The sequence below is a fragment of the Marmota monax genome, unplaced genomic scaffold (assembly GCF_021218885.2).
Source record: "Marmota monax isolate L192 unplaced genomic scaffold, Marmota_monax_Labrador192_F-V1.1 WCK01_AAM20220418_F8-fsc00176, whole genome shotgun sequence".
Classification (NCBI taxonomy): domain Eukaryota; kingdom Metazoa; phylum Chordata; class Mammalia; order Rodentia; family Sciuridae; genus Marmota; species Marmota monax.
Window position 1 is genome coordinate 3419500 of NW_026694774.1, and position 25603 is coordinate 3445102.

Below are 25603 nucleotides of genomic sequence, written 5' to 3' on the forward strand. Positions count from 1 at the left end.
TTTCCTTTCAAAAAAAAAAAAAAGCACACCTCAGAAAATTAGGGATTATGAGTTTTCACTTTTGAAAGAAATGCCTCATCCTGCAGAATGAAAAAACTCATTGTTTATGTTGACCAGTACAACACAGAAAATATTTTCTCTAGGCTCTGCATAACATCAACACTACTTTTGAAACACATTGTACTACCCTGTTTCAAAAATTTATTTTTAAAAAGGAGGGACTCTTCCTGAATATGGTTAATGTTTTGAAAATGATCTAAAGTAAATCTTCAGAGAGAATTCCAGTTATTAGATCTTGACCATTTTATGTAATTTTACGTGATGTTTTTGATTCCACAGTCATCATAGAAAAGGAGCCTTTTTATTCCCTGCTTTCCTTCCCAAACCTTCCAAACCACCCCAACAAATATTTTCTTAGAATGAGCTCTGAATTTAAGTATATATACGTGGAAATTAGTCCCAAAGCCATCTACCTTTTGGTGCAAATGTTTCAAAAATATTAGAAATAAGCAGCATATTGGTGAGGCAACTAAATTTGAGATTTAAACTCACTCTGAGTGCAAATGTTTCTGTTTTCAAACTTGAAATTACTTTTTAAAAAGATTGTCACACTGGAAAATAGAGATCTTTAGGAAAGCAGTAATGCTATAAAAGTTATACTAGTTATTGTTTATAATAAAGGAAACAAAGCATTGTGTACATCACTGAGATAAAACAGACCAGATGGTGACTGCCTCTAGTTTTGGCCCCAAACTCCTGAATAATCTCCTACCCTGACAAGCTAGGTGGAACATTGAAGAAAGGAAGTATATAGGCGTGGTGCATAGTTTCAGGTTCTGGATGATTTTAGAGATATATAGACATATTAATATATAGCTCCAAAAGCTCAAGTTACAAAATCACATCCAATAACTGTTTTTAAAAAACATTGGAGATTCCAGGATTATGTCTCACAGTTAACAACTCTTAATTGTTTAAAAAAAAAAAAAAAAACTTTAGACAAATTAAATTTAGCAGAGTTTGAGCCAAGAATGATTCGCAAATCAGGCAGTCCTCAGAACCAGAAAAGGTTCAAAAAACTCTAGTCTTCAACAAGGTCAGGCAGCATTTTATGAGCAAAAAATGGAAATGTACAGAAAACAGATGTGAGGTACAGAGACAGCTTAATTAGTTACAGCTTGATCTTTGCCTTATTTGAACATGGTTTGTACAATTGGTCCTCTGCTGTTGACTGAAGTTGAGATACTGTGATTGGCTGAGACTCAGCTATATGTTTAAAAAAGATTACCCCTAAATTAAGCTTCCATTTAATTGTTTTAATAAGTTAGACTGCAGTTTGTTATGTAAAGGCTCAAGTGGGGAGGCATCCTTAGGCCAAATTTAGGTTAATTTAACATCATATAGATCATTGTATTAATGATTATTGTCTGAAAGGATTCAGATTAGGAACTGGCTATATAGTATCAAACAAGCTTGGATTCAAATGCAGTCTGGGGATTACTTGATGTGTTACTTTGAGTCAAGTACTTACCAAGGTCTCTGTGCTTCCTCTGTGAACTAAGAATTATTAGGAGAATATAAGTACACTAATCAAGAATTTACCACAGAACCTAGTAAATTGTCAATAAGTGTTGACTCATAGCCACATGCCTATAATCTCAGCTATTCAGGGGCCGAGGAAGGAGGATCACGACTTTGAGGCCAGCCTGGGAAACTTTAGCAAGACTTTGTCTCAAAATAAAATAAAAAGGGCTGGGGGTGCTGGGTATGGTGGCACACACCAGTAATCCCAGCAGCTTGGGAGGCTGAGGCAGGAAGATTGTGAGTTCAAAGATAGCCTCAGCAAAAGCGAGGCATTAAACAACTCAATGAGACCCTGTCTCTAAATAAAATGCAAAATAGGGCTGCGGATGTCATTCAGTGGTCAAGTGCCCCTGAATTCAATCCCCCATACTAAAAAAAGGGGTGGGGGCTGGGAGTGTATCTTAGTGGTAGGGTACTTGACTAGCATGTACAAAGTCCTGGGTTCAATCTCTAGTATCATAAAAGTTCAAGTTGATTCATAACTTTTTACTGTTGTTGGGTGGTTTCTAGCAAGATTTGAAGGAGGGTAATGATATGATTCTTTCCCTAGGTAGATCTATTTGTAAAATCTACAAGCACTCAAAACACATCTGTTTTGTTTTACTTTGCATACTTAGTGACTTATAGAGTTTCTTGTATAAAGTAGATATTTAGTGAATATTTGTGGAATGAATGCATCCAGTACTAAGGCTAATTGGTTTCTTTTCATTTTAGGGACTGTATGCAGAGCAAATAGAAAAGCTTTTATGAAAATTAGGAATTACCTAGAAAGAATCCCCTGGAAGAAGAGAAGTCATTATGATATATCCATTTGAAATGACATTTAGTAAATGGATTTTTAGTTTTCTTTGGATGCATGCCTTGCTATTGTCCTTTTGACCCACCTTCAATAAGTCTTTTGTTTGAAGCCATTGACTTTTCTTGGATGAAAACATACATATGCATATTTTTCTCTAGATCAGATTTATAATTTATAGGAGTTTGCTTATAATGAACTAAATGTTTTAAAGATAGGTAAAAATTATCCTAGAAATGCTATTATGTTTACTAAAATGTTATGAGCTCTTTTCCTGGACTTGGAATTTTCTGAGGAGTTGGAGATAGAGATAAAACCTGTTGAGAACAGAACTACAAAATTTTCAAGGTCAAGTTAGATGGAAGTCAGATTCTGAGTTTGGAAATATTTAGTGTATAATAATGGGAAAGAGACTGAGTTCACATTTGGGGAAGAATAGTGAAGAAGAACCTATTCCTTATTCTTGTCTCCTGTCACAGTGCTGCTAACAGTGTCCAATTGGCTTTTTTCCCAAAAGCCAAGGGAGTGGAGACTTAGAAGAAATATCCATAAAGTTTAGGGAAATCTGCAAGATGATGTGGTTCATGTCTCATACATGGATCTACTTTAATAGTGGGATATTTGAGCTTCCTAGATGCTATAGGAGCCTAGAAAGAACACTGTGAAAAAAAATAACTTGATGGTGTGGCCAGACGTGGAAACAGCCAGGATTCTCTCCTTCCAAAATTCTCCATTCTGAAAAAGTATGAAAAATAAACCCTACTATGAATGTGGGCTCCAAAGTTGGAGCTTGGGAAAGGAAAGTTATTGAGAGACTGTTACAGAGTAAGATGAAGAGAATGTCACGTGAGGATCATAATCTAGAAGACATAAGCAAGATGTGGCCCAAGATGCCACTGAACATCAGGAACCAGCTTGCATGTGAGCCCTAATCAGTGAGGTCTATAACTTGAGCTTCATTGATAATTAATTACATGGGGGTATCTTTCCATAGATATTCAGGTAAATGTATGTTTTCTTATTCCCCTCCTCTAAACTCTCAAACCCTCAAACCAGACACAGGGAAGGTGGTGAAATATTGAACAAAAGAACAGCTCTCTCCCACACACACATTCCATACCCAAGGAGATGCAGTTCTAATCTGCCCTGGAGGGATGAGGAGAACCATGAATCAAAAGTGAGATTGGGTCAGGGGTGTGGAGGCCCATGTCTGAAATTCCAGTTACAGGATGCTGAGGTAGGAGGATTGCAAGTTCAAGACTAGCCTCAGCAACTAAGAAGACCCTGTCTCAAAATTTAAAAAAAGGGGTGACTGGGGATTTAGCTTAGTGGTAGAGCACTCCTGGGTTTAATCCCCAGTACCAAGAAAAAAAAAGTGAGATTAGCATTTTAGGATGAATAGAAACAAATAATGAACAATAGTGACTGAAAAGTTGGAGGAAAAGACAGAAATGCAGTTAAAGAAGCCTATATAGAGTGGGAATTGTGCTTGGAGTGGGGGATGATAGATAAAGCACTACTGATACCTCTATTACAAAAACAAAACTGTTTTGTGATTTTAGCTCAACTAGTTAAGATCCCTCAATCAAATTATGGAGATATCAGTTTAGTATTCCAACAGAGGAAGCTCCTTTTTTGCTGAAATCCTTAGAAGTTTTGCTGGGATATAGTTCACATGTATTTGGCTGGAATACACCCAATTGGACTGTGGTTATTGTCCCATTTTCTTCTCATTATACTGTACTGGGTGAATGCTAAGCCTGGGAAAAGGTAGTCCAGGTAGGCTCTGTGGGTATGGGCATCTTTGTTCCTATCTAAAATGTGTCTTCCTGATGCTTTATTGCTACACTCTTATTGTGATATTCTCTTTTTCTCTAATTTAAAGTCCCTATAACAAATTGAAACTGGATATTACAAATGTAAGAAACTATGTGTACTTCAATTTTCCCATAAGCTATTAAGACTTGCAGAGTGAGATATAAATCTGATGAAACTTTAAGAGTATCACTATAAGATTTTGGATCATTTGGAATATAATATATTTGTTTAATTTAAAAGAAGTAAACCAGGTGCAGGTGGCACATGCCTATAATCTCAGTGGCTTTGTAGGGTGAGGCAAGTGGATAGCAAGTTCAAAGCCAGCCTCAGTAATTTTGGAGGTCCTAAGCAGCTTATTGAGACCCTGTCTTGGAACAAATATAAAACAAAAAGGACTGGAGGTATTTCTCAGTGATTAGGCACCCCTGGCTTCAATCTCTAGTACCAAACCAAACCAAACAAAACAAACAAACAAACAAAAAAAACATGTATTCTGACTGGGCACAGTGACACAAGCCTATAATTCTAACTACTTGGAAGGCTGAGGCAGGAGATCCTAAGTTTGAGGTTAGCCTTGGCAACCTAATAAGGCCCTGTTTAAAAATTAAAAAAATAAAATAAAATGGGTTGGGGATGTTTCTCCATGATAGAGCACCCCAGAGTTCAATCCCCCCCCACCCCCGCCACACACACACATTCAGCACTTAGTGATCTATCGGAAAGTTGAGGGATATATTATTTCATTTCTTTCACAGGCTTCAGAAGTTATCCTAAGACACCAGAAAATCTGCTGGAAAAGATGTTCCCTATATAGTCTCCTAAACTGATGATCTGAACTGAACTGTGTATGGGACAAAAGAACTCCTTCAACCTTTTCAGATCCATTGACTTTGGGATAAATTTAGAAGAGTATCGAAAATCTCATGCATAGACTAGGGGTATAGCTCAGTGGTAGAGTGCGTGGAGGCCCTAGGTTAGATTCCCAGAATCTCAAAACAGCAGCAGCAACAACAGTAAAGTCTAGGAAATGCATGTATTATGCTACACTCTTATTGTGATATTCTCTTTTTCTCTAATTTTAAGTCCCTATAACAAATTGAAACTGGATATTACAAATGTAAAAAACTATGTGTACTTCAATTTTCCCATAAGCTGTTTTCTCATTATTGTTCATGAGGTCATTTTTCCTTGACTTACTGCAGCTATTCCCATGTAAATCCCATTGCTAATACCCAAGACAACGAAGGAAGCCAGATCATCTACACAAATTTAAATAACAAACTGGAGAAAAACATTTAAACCACAGGTGCTCTGGAATTAATTATGTTCCCCCAAAAAATATGTTGAATTCCTTACCTCCACAACCTGTGAACATGACCTTATTTGGAAATGGCGTCTTTGCAGATGTAATCAAGTTTAGGTGATATCTTTAGGTAAGACTTTAATCCAATATGACTGATGTCATTTTAAGCAGAAGAAGACACAATGTAGGGACAAAGGCAAATATTAGAATTATGCAGCTTCAAGCCAAAGAATGCCAAGCATTGACAGCAAGGAAATGGGAAGAGGCAAGGAAATATTCTATCTAGACTCTCAGAGGAAAATGGCTCTGATGACACCTTGAATTCAGACTTCTAGCATCCAGAGCTATGAAAGAATACATTTCTGTTGATTTAGCCACCAGTTTGTGGTGTGTTTTTATAGCCGATCAACAGAACCAACAGTATATAAAAGAAAAAAATAACACCCATTATATTTAAACAGCTCTTAAAAACCAACAAGAAAAAAAATGGGCATACCAATAGAAAAGTGATTACAAAAAAAAATAAACAAGGACTTGGTATATGGTACAACGGTAGAGTGCTTGCCTGACATGTATGAGGCCCTGAGTTCCATGGCAGAAAGAGACAGAAAGGAAAGGAAAAGAAAAGAAAAAAGAAAGAAGTATGGCCAATAGAATAAAAATTACTGATTATTTTAACAAATAATAGTTGGGCATCTACTATGAGATAAGCACTGTTTTGGGTGTCAGGGATACAGTAGGAAGCAAAGTAGATAAGTTCCCATTCTCAAAAAGCTTCTATTATATGGATACAAACAGAAAATGAACAAGTAACCAAATTAAATAAAATAGTTTCAGATGGTTGTAAGGGATAGGAAAGAAATAGAATAAAGTGATGTGATAAAGGGTGATTGTGGAAAGCAGCTAAGGGTACATATACTTTTTTTAGATTAAGCAGCCTAGGCTTTAAGGAAACGACTTTTGAATGGGAATCTAGATGATGAGAAAGAGAAGCCAGCTAAGTATTGGGGAGAAAACCTTCCAGGCAGAGGGATTAGTAAACATAAAGTACCAGAGGTGGGAAATCATGTTGCACTTTTGAGGAATAGAAAGAAAACTGGTGTGACTATAGCATGATGAGCAAAACCAGGACTAGTAGAATATCAGGACAGAGACCTGAACAGGAACAATATCATGTAGGATGATACTTATTTCATTGTAAAGAGTTTGACTTTAAGTGTGAGAGGAAGCTGTTGGAGGGTTTTAAGTAGGAGGGTAAAAGGGTATGAATTGTTCTCATCAAAATCAAAGAAGTCTAAAATAAAAGTGAAGCTAAGGATGTGGCTCAGTGATAGAGTCCTTGCCTAGCACGACAAGGCCCTGGGTTCAATCCCCAGCACCACCAAAATAATAATAACAACAATAATAATGATGATGATAGTAAAATCAAAGAGAAATAAGTAAAATATTTCGAAGATCAGTAGTGCCCAGGATTGGTGAGTATGTGAGAAAATATACATTCATACATAATTGTGTGGGGTTTTTTTTGTATTTTTTTTTTTTTTTGGTGCCAGGCTTTGAACCCAGGGGCACTTGACCACTGAGCCACATCCCCAGCCCTATTTTGTATTTTATTTAGAAACAGGGTCTCACTGAGTTGCTTAGCACCTTGCAGTTGCTGAGGCTGTCTTTGAACTCGTGATTCTCCTGTCTCAGCCTCTCAAGCCACCGGAATTACAGGCTTGCACCACCACACCGGGCCATACATAGTTTTTGAGATCTGAAATTGGTGTAACTTATTGAAAGAATATCTTGAGATTTGTATCATGTTTTAATAATACAGTGGTAGGCTCAGAGAAGACTGTGAATGCTTATATTCCAGAAGTGTCATGTTAGAATCATCTCATGTATAATAAATGTGTTCAAATCATCCAGAATATATTTTTCAATTGCTTGAAAAGAAAAAAAAGCATTTTTAAAATTTACGTTCTGAAGGTGGTTTCACTTAGAATACACACAATATGTACTATATATACTCACAATAATTATTTCCCCATGTAACAACTACAGGAATTCCTAAGATTTCCTTGAATGGAAATGTTTAGACTGGGCTCTGCTGGAAAAACTCAGAAAATGTTTACCATTTTTAATTTCTAACAAAGGCGAAAGTGTTGGAACAAGTATTTGACAGTTCTAGTACCTAGCATGGTTCTGGCTTCTAGGAGGCACTATTAGTTCAGGTGTCTCAACTAACAAGGTCAGAGGTAACATATGCATGTAAAGCTGGAATGGCAAGAATGTAGTTGAACCGGGGAGCACAAGCCCTATCAAAATAGAGTGGCCTCTGTTCATGTCTTGTTAATTGTTTTCCTGAGACAGTTCAGGCTCACAGCTGCTGAATATGTCCTTTATTTCCCCCAAAAGGTATTAGAAACACAAAAGTTTATGTGAAATTCATGCCTCAAAAATGAGCTACTAATTTAGAACTCTACATTTTCTTACTTTTATCCTACTTCCTCAACTCTGTTAGATTGATTTGATTACACATTGGTTTGTGACTGTTGTGTGTCTGTAGCTATCACTTGTAGCATGACAGGTGACTCTTTAAGTTTTCAGGGATTTAGAAAATACACAGTGAGGACTGTTTTTTTTCTGTTCCTCAATGGCTGGGTCATCAGAGAGAATGACTCAGTTTGGAGTAAGTTGAAGACTTGTAGATGACTCAAACAACTGTCTACTGTAACTGCTGAAACTGATATGGCTGAAGGACAGGCATATCTGGGAATATTCAGAAAGTCCACATGTAGCATATATAATATATGCTATATCTAACATGGTCATATGTTAGCATATCTAAAATATTTAGCATATCTAATATGGTCATCTCATAACCTCAAAAGCAATTATTCCCTGTAAATATGGTGAAAGCTATATGGCCTTTTATGACCTGGTGTTGGAAGTCATATTACATCATGTTTTAGTTAGCTTTTTCACTGTTGTGAGGAAAAGACCTGACATGAACAATTTAAGAAGAGGAAGTTTATTTGGTGCTCATGGTTTCAGAGGACTCAATCCATAGATGGCTGACTATGTTGCTCTGGGCCCAAGTGAGGCAGAACTACCTTGCTCTGAGCCCAAATGAGGTGGAAGGGTATGGAGGAGGAAAGCTGCTCAGGCATGGCAATCAGGAAACAAAGAGAAAGCTCTGCTCAGCAGGGGAAAAATATAAACCTCAAAGGCACACCTCCAATGACTGGCCTCCTCCAGCCACAGCTACCTGCCAATAGTTACCATCCAGTTAATCCATATCAGTGGATTAAACCACTGATTAGGTTACAACTTTCATAAACTAATTATTTCACCTCTGAATTTTCTTGCATGGTCTCACACATGAGCTTTTTGAGGGACATCAAGTATCCAAACACATCAATTCTACTGTAGTACATTAATTGAAATGGTCTTAAGCCCTCTTCCAAGATTCAATTAGAGGGAATATAGATCCAATCTCTTTCTGTTAGAAGTGCCAAATAATCTGCAGCCATGTTTTAAAATAATTGTACTCCATACTGGTATATGCTTCTTACCATGCCTTTCTTGCCATCCAGCTAGACAAAGAAATCAACACATTTGTTGTGTGTTCATGATTAGAGTTGTTAGGTGCAAAATAATCTTGACTGAAGTACAATAAAATTTCCTTGTCCCACACATCCTTAGGGATTTGTAAGAAAGTATTTTTACTAGAAAAAAAAGTTTAGCATATTTGTTCACAAATATTCACCTGTGTAATGATTTGGTACTAATGTTCAAAGTAATTAGAAAGGGTTGGAAGCAAGAGAAGAAAATAAACTATGAGACAAAAAGAATGGATTAGTAGGCTTACCAAACAGATTTTATAGTGATCTTTTTTTTGCCTTTGCCTAATTTTGGGTTTATAGGGTAGGAAATTATGATCATATGTCCTAAGCCTTCACTGATCATGTACTGTGAAAAGTGGAACAACTTTAGAAATATTTCAGTCCAGGTGCCTTATTTTACAAATCGTGAGACTAAGAACCAGAAAAATTTTGAGGCCTGCTCAGGTCACCATACAAAAAATAATAGTTCCCTTTGGGAGGTCTATGGACTTCTAGGAAAGAAATCTTCTTTTAAAAATTTTTACTTTTATGTCTTATTGATGTCTTAGTTCAGGCTGCTATAAAAATACTGTAGGCTAAATGGATTAAATATTAAATATTTATTTCCCACAGTTCTGGAAACTGGGAAATCCAAGAATAAGCAGATTCAATGTCTGATGAGGGCTCACTTTCTTGTTTATCCATGTCCATCTTGTTGTATTTAAAAATGATGGGGAACAGAAAGTAAAGAAATTAGCCCTCTCCCATCTCTTCTAATTCCATTTATGAGAGCTCCACCCTCATGACCTAATTACTTTCTAAATGTTTCATTTCCAAATACCATAATTTTGGGGATTGAGCTTCCACCTAGAAATATTGTTGGGGGGACACACACATCCAGTTCCTAGAACTTGGACAATTTGTTTATTGATTTACTTTCTAAGCTTATACATATCATATGTAAAATGAGAGGAAATATACTATCATTTTATCTATGATTGCCTTTGGTTCTTGTGGTGATGAGTGATAGGTTAAAATCATAAATATTTTACTTTATGATTTTCCACATTTTTAAATATTCTTCAGTAAATTTGGTAGATATGAGAATGATAAAAAAATTAATGACTAATAAAACTGATAATATTTCAGGTGTTGGCAGTGCACATGATTTTTATATGGTTCTAACTAAAGTAACAAAGATAAATGTTTAGTTATTTCCCCCATATATACATGTGCTTCCACACAGGCATACACACAAACACACACACACACTCGTTTATTCCTTTCTTCTCATCCTTCTCTCCATCTATACCCCTGCCCCAGCTCCTAAATTAAGGGCTACATTTCTTATCATGATACTCAGAGTTCCAGGCATTTGTAACATGACAGTATCCTGTGCCATATTTTATCCTTAGTAAACCCTGCCCAGTTACATGTTACTTCTGTCCCTCCTTCACTCTTTCCCATTTGGTTGTCCTCATCTATGAGATTAAAGATCAATTTCTGTTGATAGTTATTAGCTAGTGATCACTTCTATCTTTTAAAATTTCTCCAAGGGAATAAGACTATCCTTTTTACAAGAAGATAAAAAAAAAGTTTAACCATTTTCTAAAATTCACATTAAAAGAGCATGTACAGATTTAGCCTTGTTTTTCCCACATGTATAGTGATGAAAATAAAATAGCATTTATATGAATGCTGATAAGTGTTTTATATGTACATTAATTATTGCTCTTTAACCTTTCAACAATCCTATGAGGTAGGAGCTAATATTACCCACCATTATACAAACAAGAGAACTACACCACAGTGAGGCTAAGCAATACACAGTAAGTAGCAGAGCAAGAATTCAAACTCCTAGAGTCTGGTTCCTAAATTTATGTTCTTTTCACTTATTAATAAATTCCACATCTATGTCACACCCATTATTTTATTCATTCAACATTTATTATTTGATATTGGTTGAGCACTTTTCTGGGCTAAGCATTGCATGCCCATACCCATATTTTAATCTCAGTACAATTTAAGAGTTCTAATTCCCAGGACATAGTGCTTTCCACTTAACTGAAATAGAAGAAATATACATTAAGTTCAATCAGTATTAGTGTCTATTATGTTCTTGGCAAGGACCTGGAGATATAAAAAGAATGATTAGATATAACCTTCATGTTCTATATGCATTGGAGATCCTACAGACTGACCTCCACTAAGTTGAACACTGTGATTGTGGAAAGATGGAATATTGTAGCCAAAATTATCTTGGGTTGTTTCTGTCCTTTTGATAGCTATTTACTTTCAACCTCTGTATCTGACCTAACATCTTCATGACTATTACATAGAAATCTTGGAGTTTATCACTAAGCTTATTGGGACCTCTAGCCTCCACAATCCTAAAGTTAAGAATGTTATAGCATCTGAAACCTAAAGATTGCCCTGTTCTACTATATCCCACCTCCTTGTTGTCCACATCAGTGTATTTGGTAAATGTGTTGATTCGTGACCTTGTTTGTTCTGTGGCTATAAGTTTAACCTCTTACTAGATTGAACTTGTCATTCATGATAACTTGAATCTATGTTTTGGGCCATGGTCACTTTTGTATGGCTTATAATAAACTATTTTCTTTTTAAAGTAGAGTCATTATTTTATGTTGATTGAAGTAATTGAAGTTGCTCCTCCACCAAGAGAACAGCTCTTAAAGAAGGAGTGTCACTCAGAGAGAAAAGGGCCATTGTTCCTATCCCCCCAGATCCAGAGCCCTGACTCAGAACTTTTGCCTGGGGAGATAAGTAAGCCATAAAGCATATATCTTCTAATATTTTCCCAGTAGAAAATAATTTGCAACAAAGCATGGAGAAATTTAAGACAAGGTAGCTTCAAAAAGAGTGGAAGCTGTGTTGGAGGCAATTGGGAAATGATTAATGAATCTGCAGAAGTTTGAAATTTATTGTTGTCTAGCTAGATAGCTGGAGAGAGCCAAAGAAGGAGAGAGCTAGGAGGAGCCCTCCAGGGGTCAGAACAAATATTAAACATTTAAGTTGGAACAGAGCCCAAATTTGAATTAGACATCAAAGCAGTTAATGGTCAAGGGCATTACTGAAAATAATAGACCAATCTTCTAGCAATTAAAGGAGCCTAAGAGATGAGTATGGTTAGGGAGAGACTAAGAAAACTTAATCAAAACTATTGTAATATAGATAATATTGTGTGGGGATCAAAATCAAATTCCTTGCATGTATAATTTTGTCAAAATAAACCCAAATGCTATGTATAATTATAATACTCCAATAAAATTTAAAAGAACATTGTTATTAAGTATAACCTTGAACTTAACAAACAATTTGCCTCTCTGAAGACTGACATGGGGTCCTATTGCTGAAGGGGGAGGAAATAGACTTCACTAAAACCATCAATTAAATTACTAAACAAATAAGCGGGCAAACAACAATAATAAACCCTGGAAAGGGAGTAGGGGACAGTAACCAGAGTTGCTACAACATGTTATTTAAAATGCCTAGTTTCCAACAAAAAATTATAAGACACACAAAGAAACATGAGGATTATGGATCTAGCTCACTGCTAGAGCACTTGCCTAGTTTGCACCAGGCCTAGTGTTTAATCCTCAGTACTAGGAGAAAACAAAAAAGAAACAGAAAAGAATGACTCATACAGTGGGGAAAAAACAGGCAACATAAACTACCTGTGACAGTCACCAGATGTGGGATATCACAGAAAATATTTCAAAGTAGCCATTATAAATATGTTTAAAGAACTAAAGGAAAACATGATTAAGGAAGTAAAGGAGGGTATGACAATGTCACATCAAATTGAATATCATAAAGACAGAAATGATCAAAAATAATAATATGGAGGGAATAAGGGAGAGTGGATATGATAAAAACATGTTATATATGTCTATAAAAAGTCACACAGAAACATTTGTACAATTAATATACATTAATAGTTACAGCAAAAATAAAAATAAATTAAAATAGTAAAAAATAACCATGACTTAACTGGTCATGATGGTACCTGTCTGTAGTCCCAGCTACTCTGGAGGCTAAAGCAGGACCATCATTTGAGCCCATGAGTTCAAGACCAGCCTGAACAACTTAGCAAAATCATGTCTCAAATAAGCAAACAAAGATAATCACACAGAAATTCTGGAGCTGAAAATCCAAATAATTGAAATGAAAAAATTCACTACAGGGGTTCAAAAGAAAGAATTAGTAAACTTGAACATAGATTGATGGAGTGTTCAAAGGATAAACTGAAAAAAAAAAGATTTCTCTACAGAAAAAAAGATCAGAGCCTTAGAGAAATATGGAACACCATGAAGTGCACCAGCATACATGGGAAGAGAGTACCCAAATGAGAGATGAGAAAAGTGAAGGAAAAGTATTCAAATAAATAAAGGCTGAAAACTCCCAAATTTATTAAAAAAAAAACTCCAATCTACACATCAAGGAAGAACAACAAACTTCAAAATGGCTTAATACACAGATATTCTTCATAGTGAAAAGTCTCAAAGTCAAAATAAGGAGAAAAATTTTGAAAGTATCAAGAGAAAAATGACTTTACATTTAGGATAACTCCAATAAAATTAACAGCTGGCTGTTCAACATAAACAAGGAAGGCAAGAAGATAGTGCAATAACATAATCAAAGTGCTCAAAGGAATGAAAATTGTCAATCAAGAATCCTTTATCAGTGAGCAAATCTGCCATTCAAAATTGAAGGTGAAAGAATCAATAAATGGGGCAGTATCAAATTAAAACTTCTATATAGCAAAGAATATGAAGAAGAGCATGAAGAGAGCCTCCAGAATGAGAGAAGATCTTTGTTCACTACTCCTATGACAGGGAAATAATATCCAGAATATATAAAGAACTCAAAACACTTAACATCAAAAAATAACTCAATCAATAAATGGGCAAAAGAACTAACCAGACATTTCTCAAAAGAAGCACAAATGGGCTGGGGTTATAACTCAGTGTTAGAGTACTTGCCTAGCATGTGTGAGGCACTGAGTTTGATCCTCAGCACCACATAATAAATAAATGATATAATAAATAAATGATATAATAATAAATAAATAAATGTATTGTGTCCATCTACAACTAAAATATTTTTTAAAAGAAGCACAAATGAATGACAAATATATAAAAAAATATTCAACATCCCTAGCAATCAGGGAAATGCAAATTAAAACTGCATTGAAATATCATCTCTCTCCAGTCAGAATGGCAATTATCAAGAACACAATAATAGTAAGTGCTGGCGAGGATGTGGGTGGGGGCAAAGGTATACTCATACGCTTTTGGTGGGACTGTAAATTAGTACAACCACTTTGGAAAGCAGTATGAAGATTCCTTAAAATATTAGGAATGGAACCACAATATGACCCAACTATCTGACTCTTTGATACTTATCCAAAAAAATAAAATAAATGTACTTTAGTATTCATACACATCAATGTTTATAGCAGCTCAATTTACAATAACCTAGTTATGGTGCCCATCAAGAGATGAATGATAGGGCTAGGTTGTGGCTCAGAGGAAGAACGCTTACCAGCCATGCATGAGGCACTGGGTTCGATCCTCAGCACCACATAAAAATAAAATAAAATGTATTGTGTCCAACTACAACTAAAAAATAAATATTAAAAAAGAGATAAATAAAATATGGTATATATACACAATGGAGTTTTACTCAGCCACAAAGAAGAATAAAATTATGTCATTTGCTGGTAAATGGATGGAACTGGAGAATATCAATGCTAAGTGAAATAAACTAGACTCAGAAAGTCAAAAGTTGAATGTTTTCTCTCATATGGGCTAGCTAGAGGGAAATAAGGGAAATGGTGTGGGGATCTCATGAAAATAGAAGGGATATCAGTGGAGTGGAGTAAGGGGATAAAGTGGGAGGGAGGAGGGACAGGAAAAGGAAGGAATTTCAGGATGAAATTATGGCATGCAAAGTAAGGGGGAAAAGTAGGGTGTCAGATATCATAAAGATAGAGGTAAGATCGGTGGAGTAGATTAAGGAGATCAAGGACTATAATAAAAGTATTAAAAATAAAAATATTAAACAATTGAAGGTGAAATGAAGACATTTCCAGAAAGACAAAAACTGAAAGGAGTTGTACAAAAAAACATGTTTCTAGAGATAAAAAATACTGAAGATCTGTAGGCTGAAAGCAAGTAACCTCAGATGATAATTCAAATTCTACAACAAAAAAAGAAAGAAAGAAAAGAAAAGAAACAGCAGCAAAGATAACGTGTAATTATAAAAAAGGAGTATACTTTTTTTGTGGTGCTGGGGATCAAACCCAGGGCCTCACACTTACTAGTCAAGTACTCCTCACCTGAGCTACACCCTCAGCCCTGAGGGCATACTTTTACATGTGAGTGTATTCCGAGGATTTTTTTTTCTCTTAATTGATTTTAAAATATTTTCATAAAATAATATATTTATAATGTATTGTTAGGCCTATAACACATAGAACTATAATGTAATTGTAATGTATTTGTCAATAACAAGGCAAAGAGGGTAGGTGGGAGCAAAGCAGTATATAAAGTGGGAGGGAGGAGGGACAAGAAAAGGAAGGAATTTCAGAATAAACTTATGGCATGCAAAGTAAGGGGGGAAATTACAGAAGGTGAGATGACAATTATAATGATGCATTACTGGGTTTTAACATTGATAGATATAATATGTATGAAAATAATACCCCCAAATTAGGTAAAATGTATAGGAGCAACATTTCTATGTATCACTAGAATTAACATAATGAAAATCTGATTGTGATTCTGATAAGTGAAGATGTATATAGTAAGTCCTCCTAGCACAACCATAAAAATAAACAGAATGTTAAAAGCAGTAATAAATTTAAATGATTCATTAGAAATCATGGTAATGCAAAAGAAAGATGAAAAAAGAATAGAGGAACAAATATATGAGACAGAAAGCAAAAAAATGGCAGACTTAAATGAAACTATGTTAATACTAATGTTGTCAATGTATTAACAATCTGAACATAAGGTAGAGATTGTCATACTTGATAAAAAAAAAAGAACCAATTATAGGGGCTGGGGTTGTGGCTCAGTGGTAGAGTGTTTGCTAGCATGTGTGAGGCACTGGATTTGATTCTCAGCACCACATAAAAATAAGTAATAAAATAAAGGTCCATTGACACTAAAATATTTTAAAAATCAATTATATTCTATCTATAGGAGACACACTTTAGGTTCAAAGATACAAATAGATTGAAAATATTACTCAGGAGGCTGATGCAGGAGGATTGCAAGTTCGAGGCCAGTGTCAGCAACTTAACGAGGCCCTCAGCAAATTACTGAGACTCTGTCTGGGAAAAAAATAGGGATTGGTGATATAGCTCAGTGGTAGGGCATGGAGTGGATCTCCAGTATGAAAATTAAAAAATGGATTGAAAATAAAAGGGCAAATAAAAAAGTTGAAGTGGCTATACTAATATAAGTCAAAGTAGACTATAAAACAAAACATGTTACTAGAGATAAAGAGGGGATTTTAAAATAATAAACTATTTCAGAGCAGTTTTCAAATTATAGGAAATTTGAGCAGAAATTATAAAGAATTCCCATATTATCCTGATCCTACACACAACCGCCCCAACTGTAAACGTTCTAAACAGAATAGTGCATTGGTTACAGTTAACGAGCCTACACTGAAACATCATTATCACTCAGAGTCCTTAGTTTACATTAGTGTTTACTCTTGGTGTTCACAATTCTATGGGATTTTCTAAGTGTATAATGACATACAGTTATGGTTTAGATATGAGGTGTCCCCCAAAAGCTCATGAGTATACTGCAAGAATTTCCAGAGGTGAAATGATTGGGTCACGAGAGCCTTAACTTAATCAATGTGTTAATCTACTTGAATGGATTAACTCAGTGGTAACTGCAGGAAGATAAGATATAGCTGGAGAAAATAGGTTACTGGGGCTGTGCCTTTGGGGTTTATGTTTTTTTCCCTGGTGAACAGAGCTCTCTCTGCTTCCTGTTCCCATGTTCTGAGCTACTTCCTTCCACCACACTCTTCTGCCATGATGTTCTGCCTCATCTGAGTCCCAGAATCAGGAGTCAAATGTCTGTGGACTGAGACCTCTGAAAACATGAGCCAAATAAACTGTTCCTTGTCTAATTGTTCTTGATACATCTTTTGGTTACAGCAATGAAAACGCTGCCTAAAACATGTACCCATCATTATAGTATCATGCAGACAAGTTACACTGCTTTTAAAACCATCTGTGCTTCACCTTTGAACCCTACCTTGCCCCCACAACCTTTAGTAATCCTTATCTTTTTTCCATCCCTCTTCCAGAATGTCACATGGAATCATAAAATGGGTAGCTTCTTCATATCATTTCCTTTCACTTAGTAGTCATCATTTACAATTCCTTCAAGTTTGGGCTGGGGATGTGGCTCAAGCGGTAGCGTGCTCGCCTGGCATGCCTGCAGCCCAGGTTCAATACTCAACACCACATACAAACAAAGATGTTGTGTCTGCCGAGAACTAAAAAAAATAAATAAATATTAAAATTCTCTCTCCCTCTCTCACTCTCTCTTTAAAAATAAAAACAATTCCTTCAAGTCTTTTATTTATTGGCAATGCTAAGGATTGTGCATACTAGGCAAGTATTCTATCAGTGAAGTACATCCCCAGTATTCACCACGTCTTTTTATGGTTTAATAGCTCATTTCTTTTTAGTGCTAAATTATATTCCATCATATTGATGCACTTCAGTTTACTTATCCTTTTACTCATTGAAGTTTATCTTTATTGCTTCCAGTTTTTTTACAATTATGAATAAAACTACAATAAACATCTGTGTTCAGGTTTTCGTGTAGACATAAGTTTTCAGTTCATTTGGATAAATACCAAACAGCAACAAAAACTACCTGTGACAATGTCTAGATGCAAGATACCACAGAAAAGGCTTCTATGAATCATATTGCAAGAGCATGTTTGTCTTTGTAAGAAACTGCCAAAATGTCTTCCAAACTGGCTGTACCATTTTGCATTACTACCCGCAATAAATGAGAGATTCTATAGTTCCGTATCCTTGCCAGTATACATATCCAAAATGTGGACTAACCATCAAATAGAATAACATTTGGCAATAAGAAGGAATGAGGTGCTGACAGATGCTACAACATGGATGAAACTTAAATATATTATGCTAATTAAATGAAGATAGCTATGTGATACCATATTTTATATGTACATACAGGACAGGGAAAACTCTAGAGACAGAAGGCCGATTAGTATTTGTGTAGGGCTGGGGAGGATGGGGCATGGAAGAGTCATAGCTAAGGTTATAATGTTTCTTTTTCCCTTGATAAAAATGGACTAAAATTGATTGGTGTGATGTTTACACAGATCTATGAATGTGCTCAAGTTCCTTGCACTATATACTTTAAGTGAGTGAATTGGTATGTGAATTGTATCTCAATAAATATGTCATAAAAATCAGTAACATTTATTCTGTGATGGATGAGTAGGAATTATTCAGGCTAAGTGTATTTACCAAACCAGGCCCTTTTTGCCTTCCACACAGTGTGTCAATCACTGAAGCAATGAGTTTTGCTGAAGAGAAAGAGTTTATTTATAAGGCAGCCAAGTATGAGGGTAGGAAAGAGAAGTCTCAAATTTCACCTCCCTGAGGATAGGTTTTGAGGACGTTTACTGTGTAAAGAAACAGGGTGGTTTAAAGTATGGGGAAAAGTGATCAGAGATGAAGCAATCAGTGGTCTGAACATGTATAGTCAATCTTCATGGCTTTTTCATGGGAAATATGTTCAGAAAATGGTGGCATAAGCATTATCTGAGGGTGGAGTTTTTGGCCTCCTGACACCAAAAGGTCACCCATTGGACCCCTGCATATGCCCAAGTGAAGAGTTAGTGGTTTTCACAAAAATGGCCTTCCAGTTCCTGAAAAAATAACCTAGGCATCCTGTCATCATGACCCACATGTCAGAGGTATTATCTATAGCAAAGCTAGTGGTATACTAATAACATACAGCTTAGCTGTGTGACCTCCAGAGTTATTGACTTTTAAAGTCAACCAAAAGCAAATAACTAAGGCTGAGCACTAGGGCTGAGTCAGAGAAATAAAAATCACAAAGGGTCAGTTAGTGTGTAAATAAGAATACCCCAGTTGTGTTTGTTGGTTGGTAACTTTTAAAGTTAGGATTTTGTTCTCCCATGGAGTCTTGGAGACAGAGGTTTTATTCTATTGAGGGTTACATTTTTGAGAATAGCTCTTAGGTCTTTGATAAATACTTCTGAGATGAAAATGTACATATTTACAATTGTAAACCATTATTTTATTAAATGCCCAGTAGATGGTTGTGGCCTATGCAGCAAGAACTCCATTTTAGGTTCAGGCAGGGAGAATTATGGAAACCAATATGAATGGTTGAAAAAGAATGGAGCTTTGAGGAACTGATAGAATTCCTTCAGCATAGCACGTTTGTTATCATTTATTAAATACTTGCTGTTTCAGAGTAGTGATTAAGAGCAGAGATTCCATTTAATAGTTGGGAAATCTTGGCTAAATCTCTTGTTCCTTTTCCATAAAATAATACATTAATGATAAAACAGCTAGAAAAGAACTCAGAATTCATGGAAGGGAAGGACTTGGTTTAAGTTCAAGAACTAATTTGATAATTAAAGTGTAAGGATAATAGGATTACACATTAGGAAAAGTTTTAAAAATAATTATTTTTCCTAAACAACCAGAACAAAGGATTCCTGGTGAGATACTAAACTGCCACTTAAAAATAAATGATCCCTTATTTTAGTCATCTTGATATTTGTGGACATGTATATGTATTGTGCTGTACCTCCTATCCTTCATTCTTTAACAATGCATGGTGAACACATAGTACGTACACACAAATCTACCTAATTCCTTTGTTTATTCGTTTATTTTTGCAATGCTGGGAATCAAATCCAGGGCCTTGTATATGCCAGACAAGAGCTACATCTGCATTGAGCTACATCTGCAGCCCTACCTCCTTCTTTTTTTAAAATAATTTTTTAGATGTAGATGGATACAACACCTTTATTTTATTTGTTTATTTTTATGTGGTGCCAAGGCTCAAACCCAGTTCCTCACACATGCTAGGCAAGCACTCTACCACTGAGCCATAACCCTGGCCCCCCTACCTCTTTCTTTAAACAGATACTTTCCAACACTATATTGAAAATAGTAAGGAGGATGTGGACAAAAGATTTAAATAAACATTTCTCAAAGTAAAAATATGCAAATGGCCAAAGAGCACATGAAAAGATGCTCTCTACCCAACTAAGTTATCCATCCAGTTGTGCAAGTATGTTTTCCTAAGGCTATTGCAAAATACCAGTGACAGAATATCAAATAACTGCTTTTCAGTACTGTGATGTGAGTGAACTTCCCCCTTTTCTGGCCTTTACCCTACTTTGAACTTTCCTTGAAGAGAGAACAGAAAAGCTTTTCTTTTAGTTTTTCCTTTTCACAGAGGCTACGTTGAGGTTAGTATATGGGATCTAGGGTTGATTTTCAAACACACATCCTCCTGTCAGTTTCCTAGTAAAAAATTTTGCATAAGATTACTCTTGTCGTTGGTGTTTTTTTCTGATGAATCCATTGACTTTGCCCTTCTACCTCTTTTATTTAAGGAATGCCATGGTAGTTTTGTCTTATCGTAATTTTAAAGTTCTTCAATGACTGTTTTTCTCGTGTTTTTGTTTGTTTGTATCTTGGATTGAACCCAGGGGTGCTTAACCACAGAGTCACAACACTGGCCTTTCTTTTTTATTTTGAGAAAGGGTCTTGCTAAGTTGCTTAGGGCCTCACCAAGGGCTGGCCTTGAACTTGTGTTCCTCCTGCCTCAACCTCACAAGCCCCTGGGATTACAGACATGCGCCACCATGCTTGGCTAATGACTGTTTATCTTAATGCTTGCAATTGACATTAGGATTTATTGTACTAAGAAAACTGTTATTGGGAGTGGCAATCTGCCAAAGACTGAGTGTCCCTGCATGTTCTTATTGGGTATGCCAAGAATGTAAGGCCCTGACCATTCTTCGCAGAGGCAGATAATTTTTCAAGTGGGTTTGCAGCAAGTAACCTTGAGGGCTGGGGAAACATCTTTCCCTGAACAGAGAGCATGCTTGCTTCTGCTTACTATGTATGAATACAGACAGTTCCCCAAACTCAGGGTTTCTTTCCTGTCATGCAAAGCACTGCATGTTCAAGCATTCATCATGGGTCCCATGTTGACCCATGAGATTTGGCAATCAAAGGGAGCCAATACAAACCAACACGAATCTCTGCCTACTGCTTTTGCTGTAATAATGCCCTTAATCTCTGACCCAGAAGTCTAGGTCTTCTGCCAGCATCCATTAAACGGTAGCAGGCTAAGTTGTTAGCTTTAAGTAGGGTAAAACTTTAGATTCTTCCGTTCTTGGCAAGTGTTTGCAGACATTAGCCCTAAAGTAATTATGCTAGGGAACTGTTTCCTACCAGGATGAGTTTGCCACATCTGTGTACCGCCCATGCTATTAATATTGTGTTCTACTTCAAACTGACTCATTTATGAAATTTTAATAATTTTTGGAAAGGAAATTTTATAACATCACCCAAATCTAAACTAACATCACTTGCTTTAAACTGAAATCATTTATTAACAATTTAGTACATGAACATTACAATTTATAATATTTGTGTACTATCAATAATCATCTTCCCCTACCATCAGGCCCTGCTACTTTAAACCCTAATCATCTGATTACATCCAGAGCAGTCATGTCTGGGACAAAGACTACCCACTACTAATGTTTCTCATTAGTGAATTTTGAAGTACTATGTTGATCCTTATAAAAAGTTCCCTTCAAGCCCCTCCTGAGAAGGAAAAAGGGGAAAGGAAGTTTAGAACTCTGACCTGCAAAGGAGATTGTTGTCCTCCTCTACACAAACCTGTCTAGGACAGCCTGGCAAACAGCCCAGAGGCAGAGAAAGAAAAGTCACACCCACCTAGAGGGGAGTATGACTTGGGGGAGCCCTTCCTCATCCTACCTGATCACTCCCCTTCTGAACAACAGGTGGCTGCCTTTTCCTTTTCTTATAAAAATGGCACAGTGAGCCCCTGAAATTTATCTCACTCCACCTTTAATTCTAACCCCACCAGCATCTGTAGGACTGTTGTAACCTTGAAGTATGTTCTGGAGGCATGAAGAGCACCCCTCCCCCAAAAAACAAGGCATTATAGAGGTGAGAAACTACTCTCCATCCTTTCAAGTAGCTGAAACAAATCTTAGGGAGTTTGGATTCTGCATGAGCAGATGGAGACAAAGCCCTGTCAAACTGTTCTCAGTAATTACCTAATTTGGCTCCTATGAGATTCCTGTGAGATTGTTATTTTACTGATGAGAAAAGATGTAAAATTTAATGTTTCAGCTAAGTGATCTGGTGGTACTTTGAAGTTCACATTTGTTTCTAATATTTGGTCAACGAATAATAAGTGCCTCAGTACTTTCAGAAATAAACAGATAAATGCTATAGGTTACTGCTTTTTAGTTATAAAATTTTATTATTTTAGCAACAATAATGTGTATTCATTTTAGGAATATGGAAAATACAAACAAGCAGAAGATTGTATTCATAATCCCATCACTGAAACTGAACTTTTTTTTTTTTTGGCAGCACTGAGAATTGAACAAAGGAGTTCAATTCTCCACTAAGCTACATCCCCAGCCTTTTTTATTTTATGGCCAGGATCTTGCTAAGTTGCAGAAGCTGGTGTTGAATTTGTGGTCCTCCTCTCCTGCCGCAGCCTCACAAATTGCTAGGATTATAGGCCTGTGCCACCATGCCCAGCTTGCCTTAACTTTTTGTCTCTTATTCTTCCCAAGTTTTAATGAGCATATATGTAATATACAAATGTACTTTTACCTTATTCAAAAATATGATATTCACATATTATTTAATAACCTTTTCCCCCCATTTTATATGCTAACAGGAACTTCTTTTTTACAGTGAGTAAATCTCTCTTATTCAAAGACAGAGACTTGTAGATAGGTTCAAAATACAATAAACAATGAGATGCAGATAACAAGAGCTATATCTAAAACCACTAATAGCAACTGGTTAAAAGTAGAAAGATGGGCAAAGATATATCAGGAAAAATGCTAATAAAACGAAAGCTACATAGCAATGTTAATGTCAGATAAAACAGAAATCAAGGTAAACTACATCAAATAAGGGTAAGGATGGTTTCTATTGACCTTCCAACGCATCACTATAAGTTTGTTTCTTACTCTCCTTATCTCATCTATTTCATCCACTTCCCTAAACATATCCTCATTGCTCAAATGCCTGTTATGTATATCTTCTTTAAAATCCTGGAGAGATTGAATCAGCCTTTCTCTAAAAGTTTCTTCTGCGTTTTCCTCCTCCTCTGGTTCTTCCTCTTCCTCTGGCTTTTCCTCAGGCTTTGGCTCTTCCTCCAGCTTTGGTTCATTCTCATTGTCTGGTTTTTCTTCAGTTTTCTGACAGGGTTTCATCTTATGCCTCTCTTTCTTCTTTCCTGCTTATTCCTCTTTGAATGCAATTACTTCTAGGAAACAAGGAGACAATGATTCATAGGCTTGGAGAATGTACAGGTGCTCCACACTGAGGGGCTCGGCATTTGCTTTTTTTTTTTTATTTCAGAGCTGACGTCATCAAATATCTTCCACCTGAGAAGCCCAGTCAGCAATCAGTGCTTCCCTGACCCCGCCCTCTTACCTCCACTTTCCGCCGCGCCTCCCTTCTCTCGTCCCTCCCTCCAGCTTTTTCCAAGGCCCTCCTTCCCGCCTCCCAGCCCTCCCCAACCCTTTCTCCCTCACGGGGCCCTCCCGGAACGCAGAAGGTTGGCTTGGAGGGGGAAAGGAAGGAGGGGGAGGGGAGAAGGGACGGTGGGGCCTACAACCCCACCCTCACCCACCTCCACCCCCAGAGTCTTTATATTGTTCCTCTAACTTACCTGGTATTGATCCGGTCTGCTTCTTTCTCCTACTTTTATGGCCTCGGAAGGTTCTAACAGACCTGCGGACAAACCCGAGAAGGGAGGCAATGGTGGGGGAGGGGCGAGTAGTTGGTGGGCCGACCAGCACCCGAGACCAGGCACAAGTAGCTTTTCTCATCTAAGGTTTCAGTTATGGAAAGTTTCCCATCTTTTGTTTTCCCCAGTTCGCCTCTTCGCCATAGAGCAAGTTAACTCGTCTCTCATTATCCAGGGAGTGGGAAGAGCAGATTATTTCCAAACTATCTTTAAAACTGAGGCAGGATTTGCGGCCAGGGTGAATGTCGACAAAGGGGTCAGATCTCACAGGATGACTATTTTTTTTTTTTTTTTGATGTTCACAAGTCTACTTTATCTTCTCTCGGGACCCCTAGTTCCTTTCCTAAGGGTCATCATTTCCTGCAGATCTGGAGGTGAGGGTGGAAAAATGGACTTCCCTGGGACTCCTTTAAGTCTCCACCGCAGGACCACCCCACACAAGAAATCCCCAGACAACATCAATATTGACACCAACCTGCAAAATTCCAGCAAGTTGAGTCCTTCCGCTGGCCTCCGGCGCTGCCGCCTGCACTGCTGAAGGGAGCTGGTACCCAGACGGGAACAAGGACCAGACTAGCAGGACTTCTGCACACGTCGACTCCTGGTCACATGAGATCTACGTCACCAGTGAGCTCGGGTCCCCAATTTCCACTCCCACCAAAAGCGCGGCAGATATGGGCCCGCCCTCGATTCCCTCCCCGCCCGCCTCTTATACATTTGGCCCCGTCAGTCTTTTCTGTTATTGCCTATTCCAAAGGAGAAAAAAAAAGTTATTCGCTGTTTTCTCTGATTACCATGGAGGGGGTGCATCTTTTTCTGGAGCTACTGAACTTTTCTACTTTTTTTCAATAATTGAATTTTCCTGTTTGCTGCTCTAGGATCCCTAATTCCTCCATCCATTGTCCCTCCCCCAGCCTCCATTTCATCTGCATTCTTGTCCTTAGCTCTTTTGGAGCCAGGTAGGCTGGGCAGTAGTTGTAAAAATTAAAAGGAGCATGGAACAGTAGTGAGATTTTTGAATGCAGCTTTAGCTCTATTTTTAATACTTATATAGTCATTTTAAAAAGTAAGTCCTATTTTTTAAGTCATAAAAAGCAAACACAAAATTACTTTAGTTACATTAATTAATATATATAAAGCACTTAGAACAGTGTTTGGCATAAAGTAAGTGCTTTAAAAGTGCACCATGGCTGAGTGTGGTAGCACATATACCTATAATACTGGGAGACTGAGGCACAAGGATCACAAGTTCAAGGCCAACCTCAGCAACCTGGTGAGGCCCAAGCAACTTAGCAAGACCCTGTCTCTAAATAAAAAAATTAAAAGGGCTGGTGTAAAGTACACCTGGTTTCAATCCCCAGTACAAAACAAAAAGGTGGCG

General features: G+C 36.9%; 1 protein-coding gene across 2 annotated transcripts; it reads right to left on the reverse strand.

The window, feature by feature from the left end:
• Positions 1-21781: 21781 nt before the first annotated feature.
• Positions 21782-24852, reverse strand: Tceal9 (transcription elongation factor A like 9). Of its 2 annotated transcripts, none has more exons than XM_046425355.2 (3): positions 24698-24852; positions 24145-24206; positions 21782-23733 (listed from the first exon to the last, which is right to left on the reverse strand). In XM_046425355.2, the coding sequence occupies exon 3, from the start codon at positions 23681-23683 to the stop codon at positions 23369-23371; it is 315 nt and encodes a 104-aa protein (XP_046281311.1). In that variant the 5' UTR covers positions 23684-23733; positions 24145-24206; positions 24698-24852; the 3' UTR covers positions 21782-23368. The 2 variants fall into 2 exon arrangements, with proteins under 2 accessions (XP_046281311.1, XP_046281310.1); XM_046425354.2 differs by having other exon boundaries at positions 21782-23736.
• Between the last annotated feature and the right edge of the window lie 751 nt (positions 24853-25603).

Coding starts and splice junctions, on each gene's coding strand:
- Tceal9 (XM_046425355.2), bottom strand. CDS start 23,683: ATGAAACCCTGTCAGAAAACTGAAGAAAAACCAGACAATGAGAATGAA.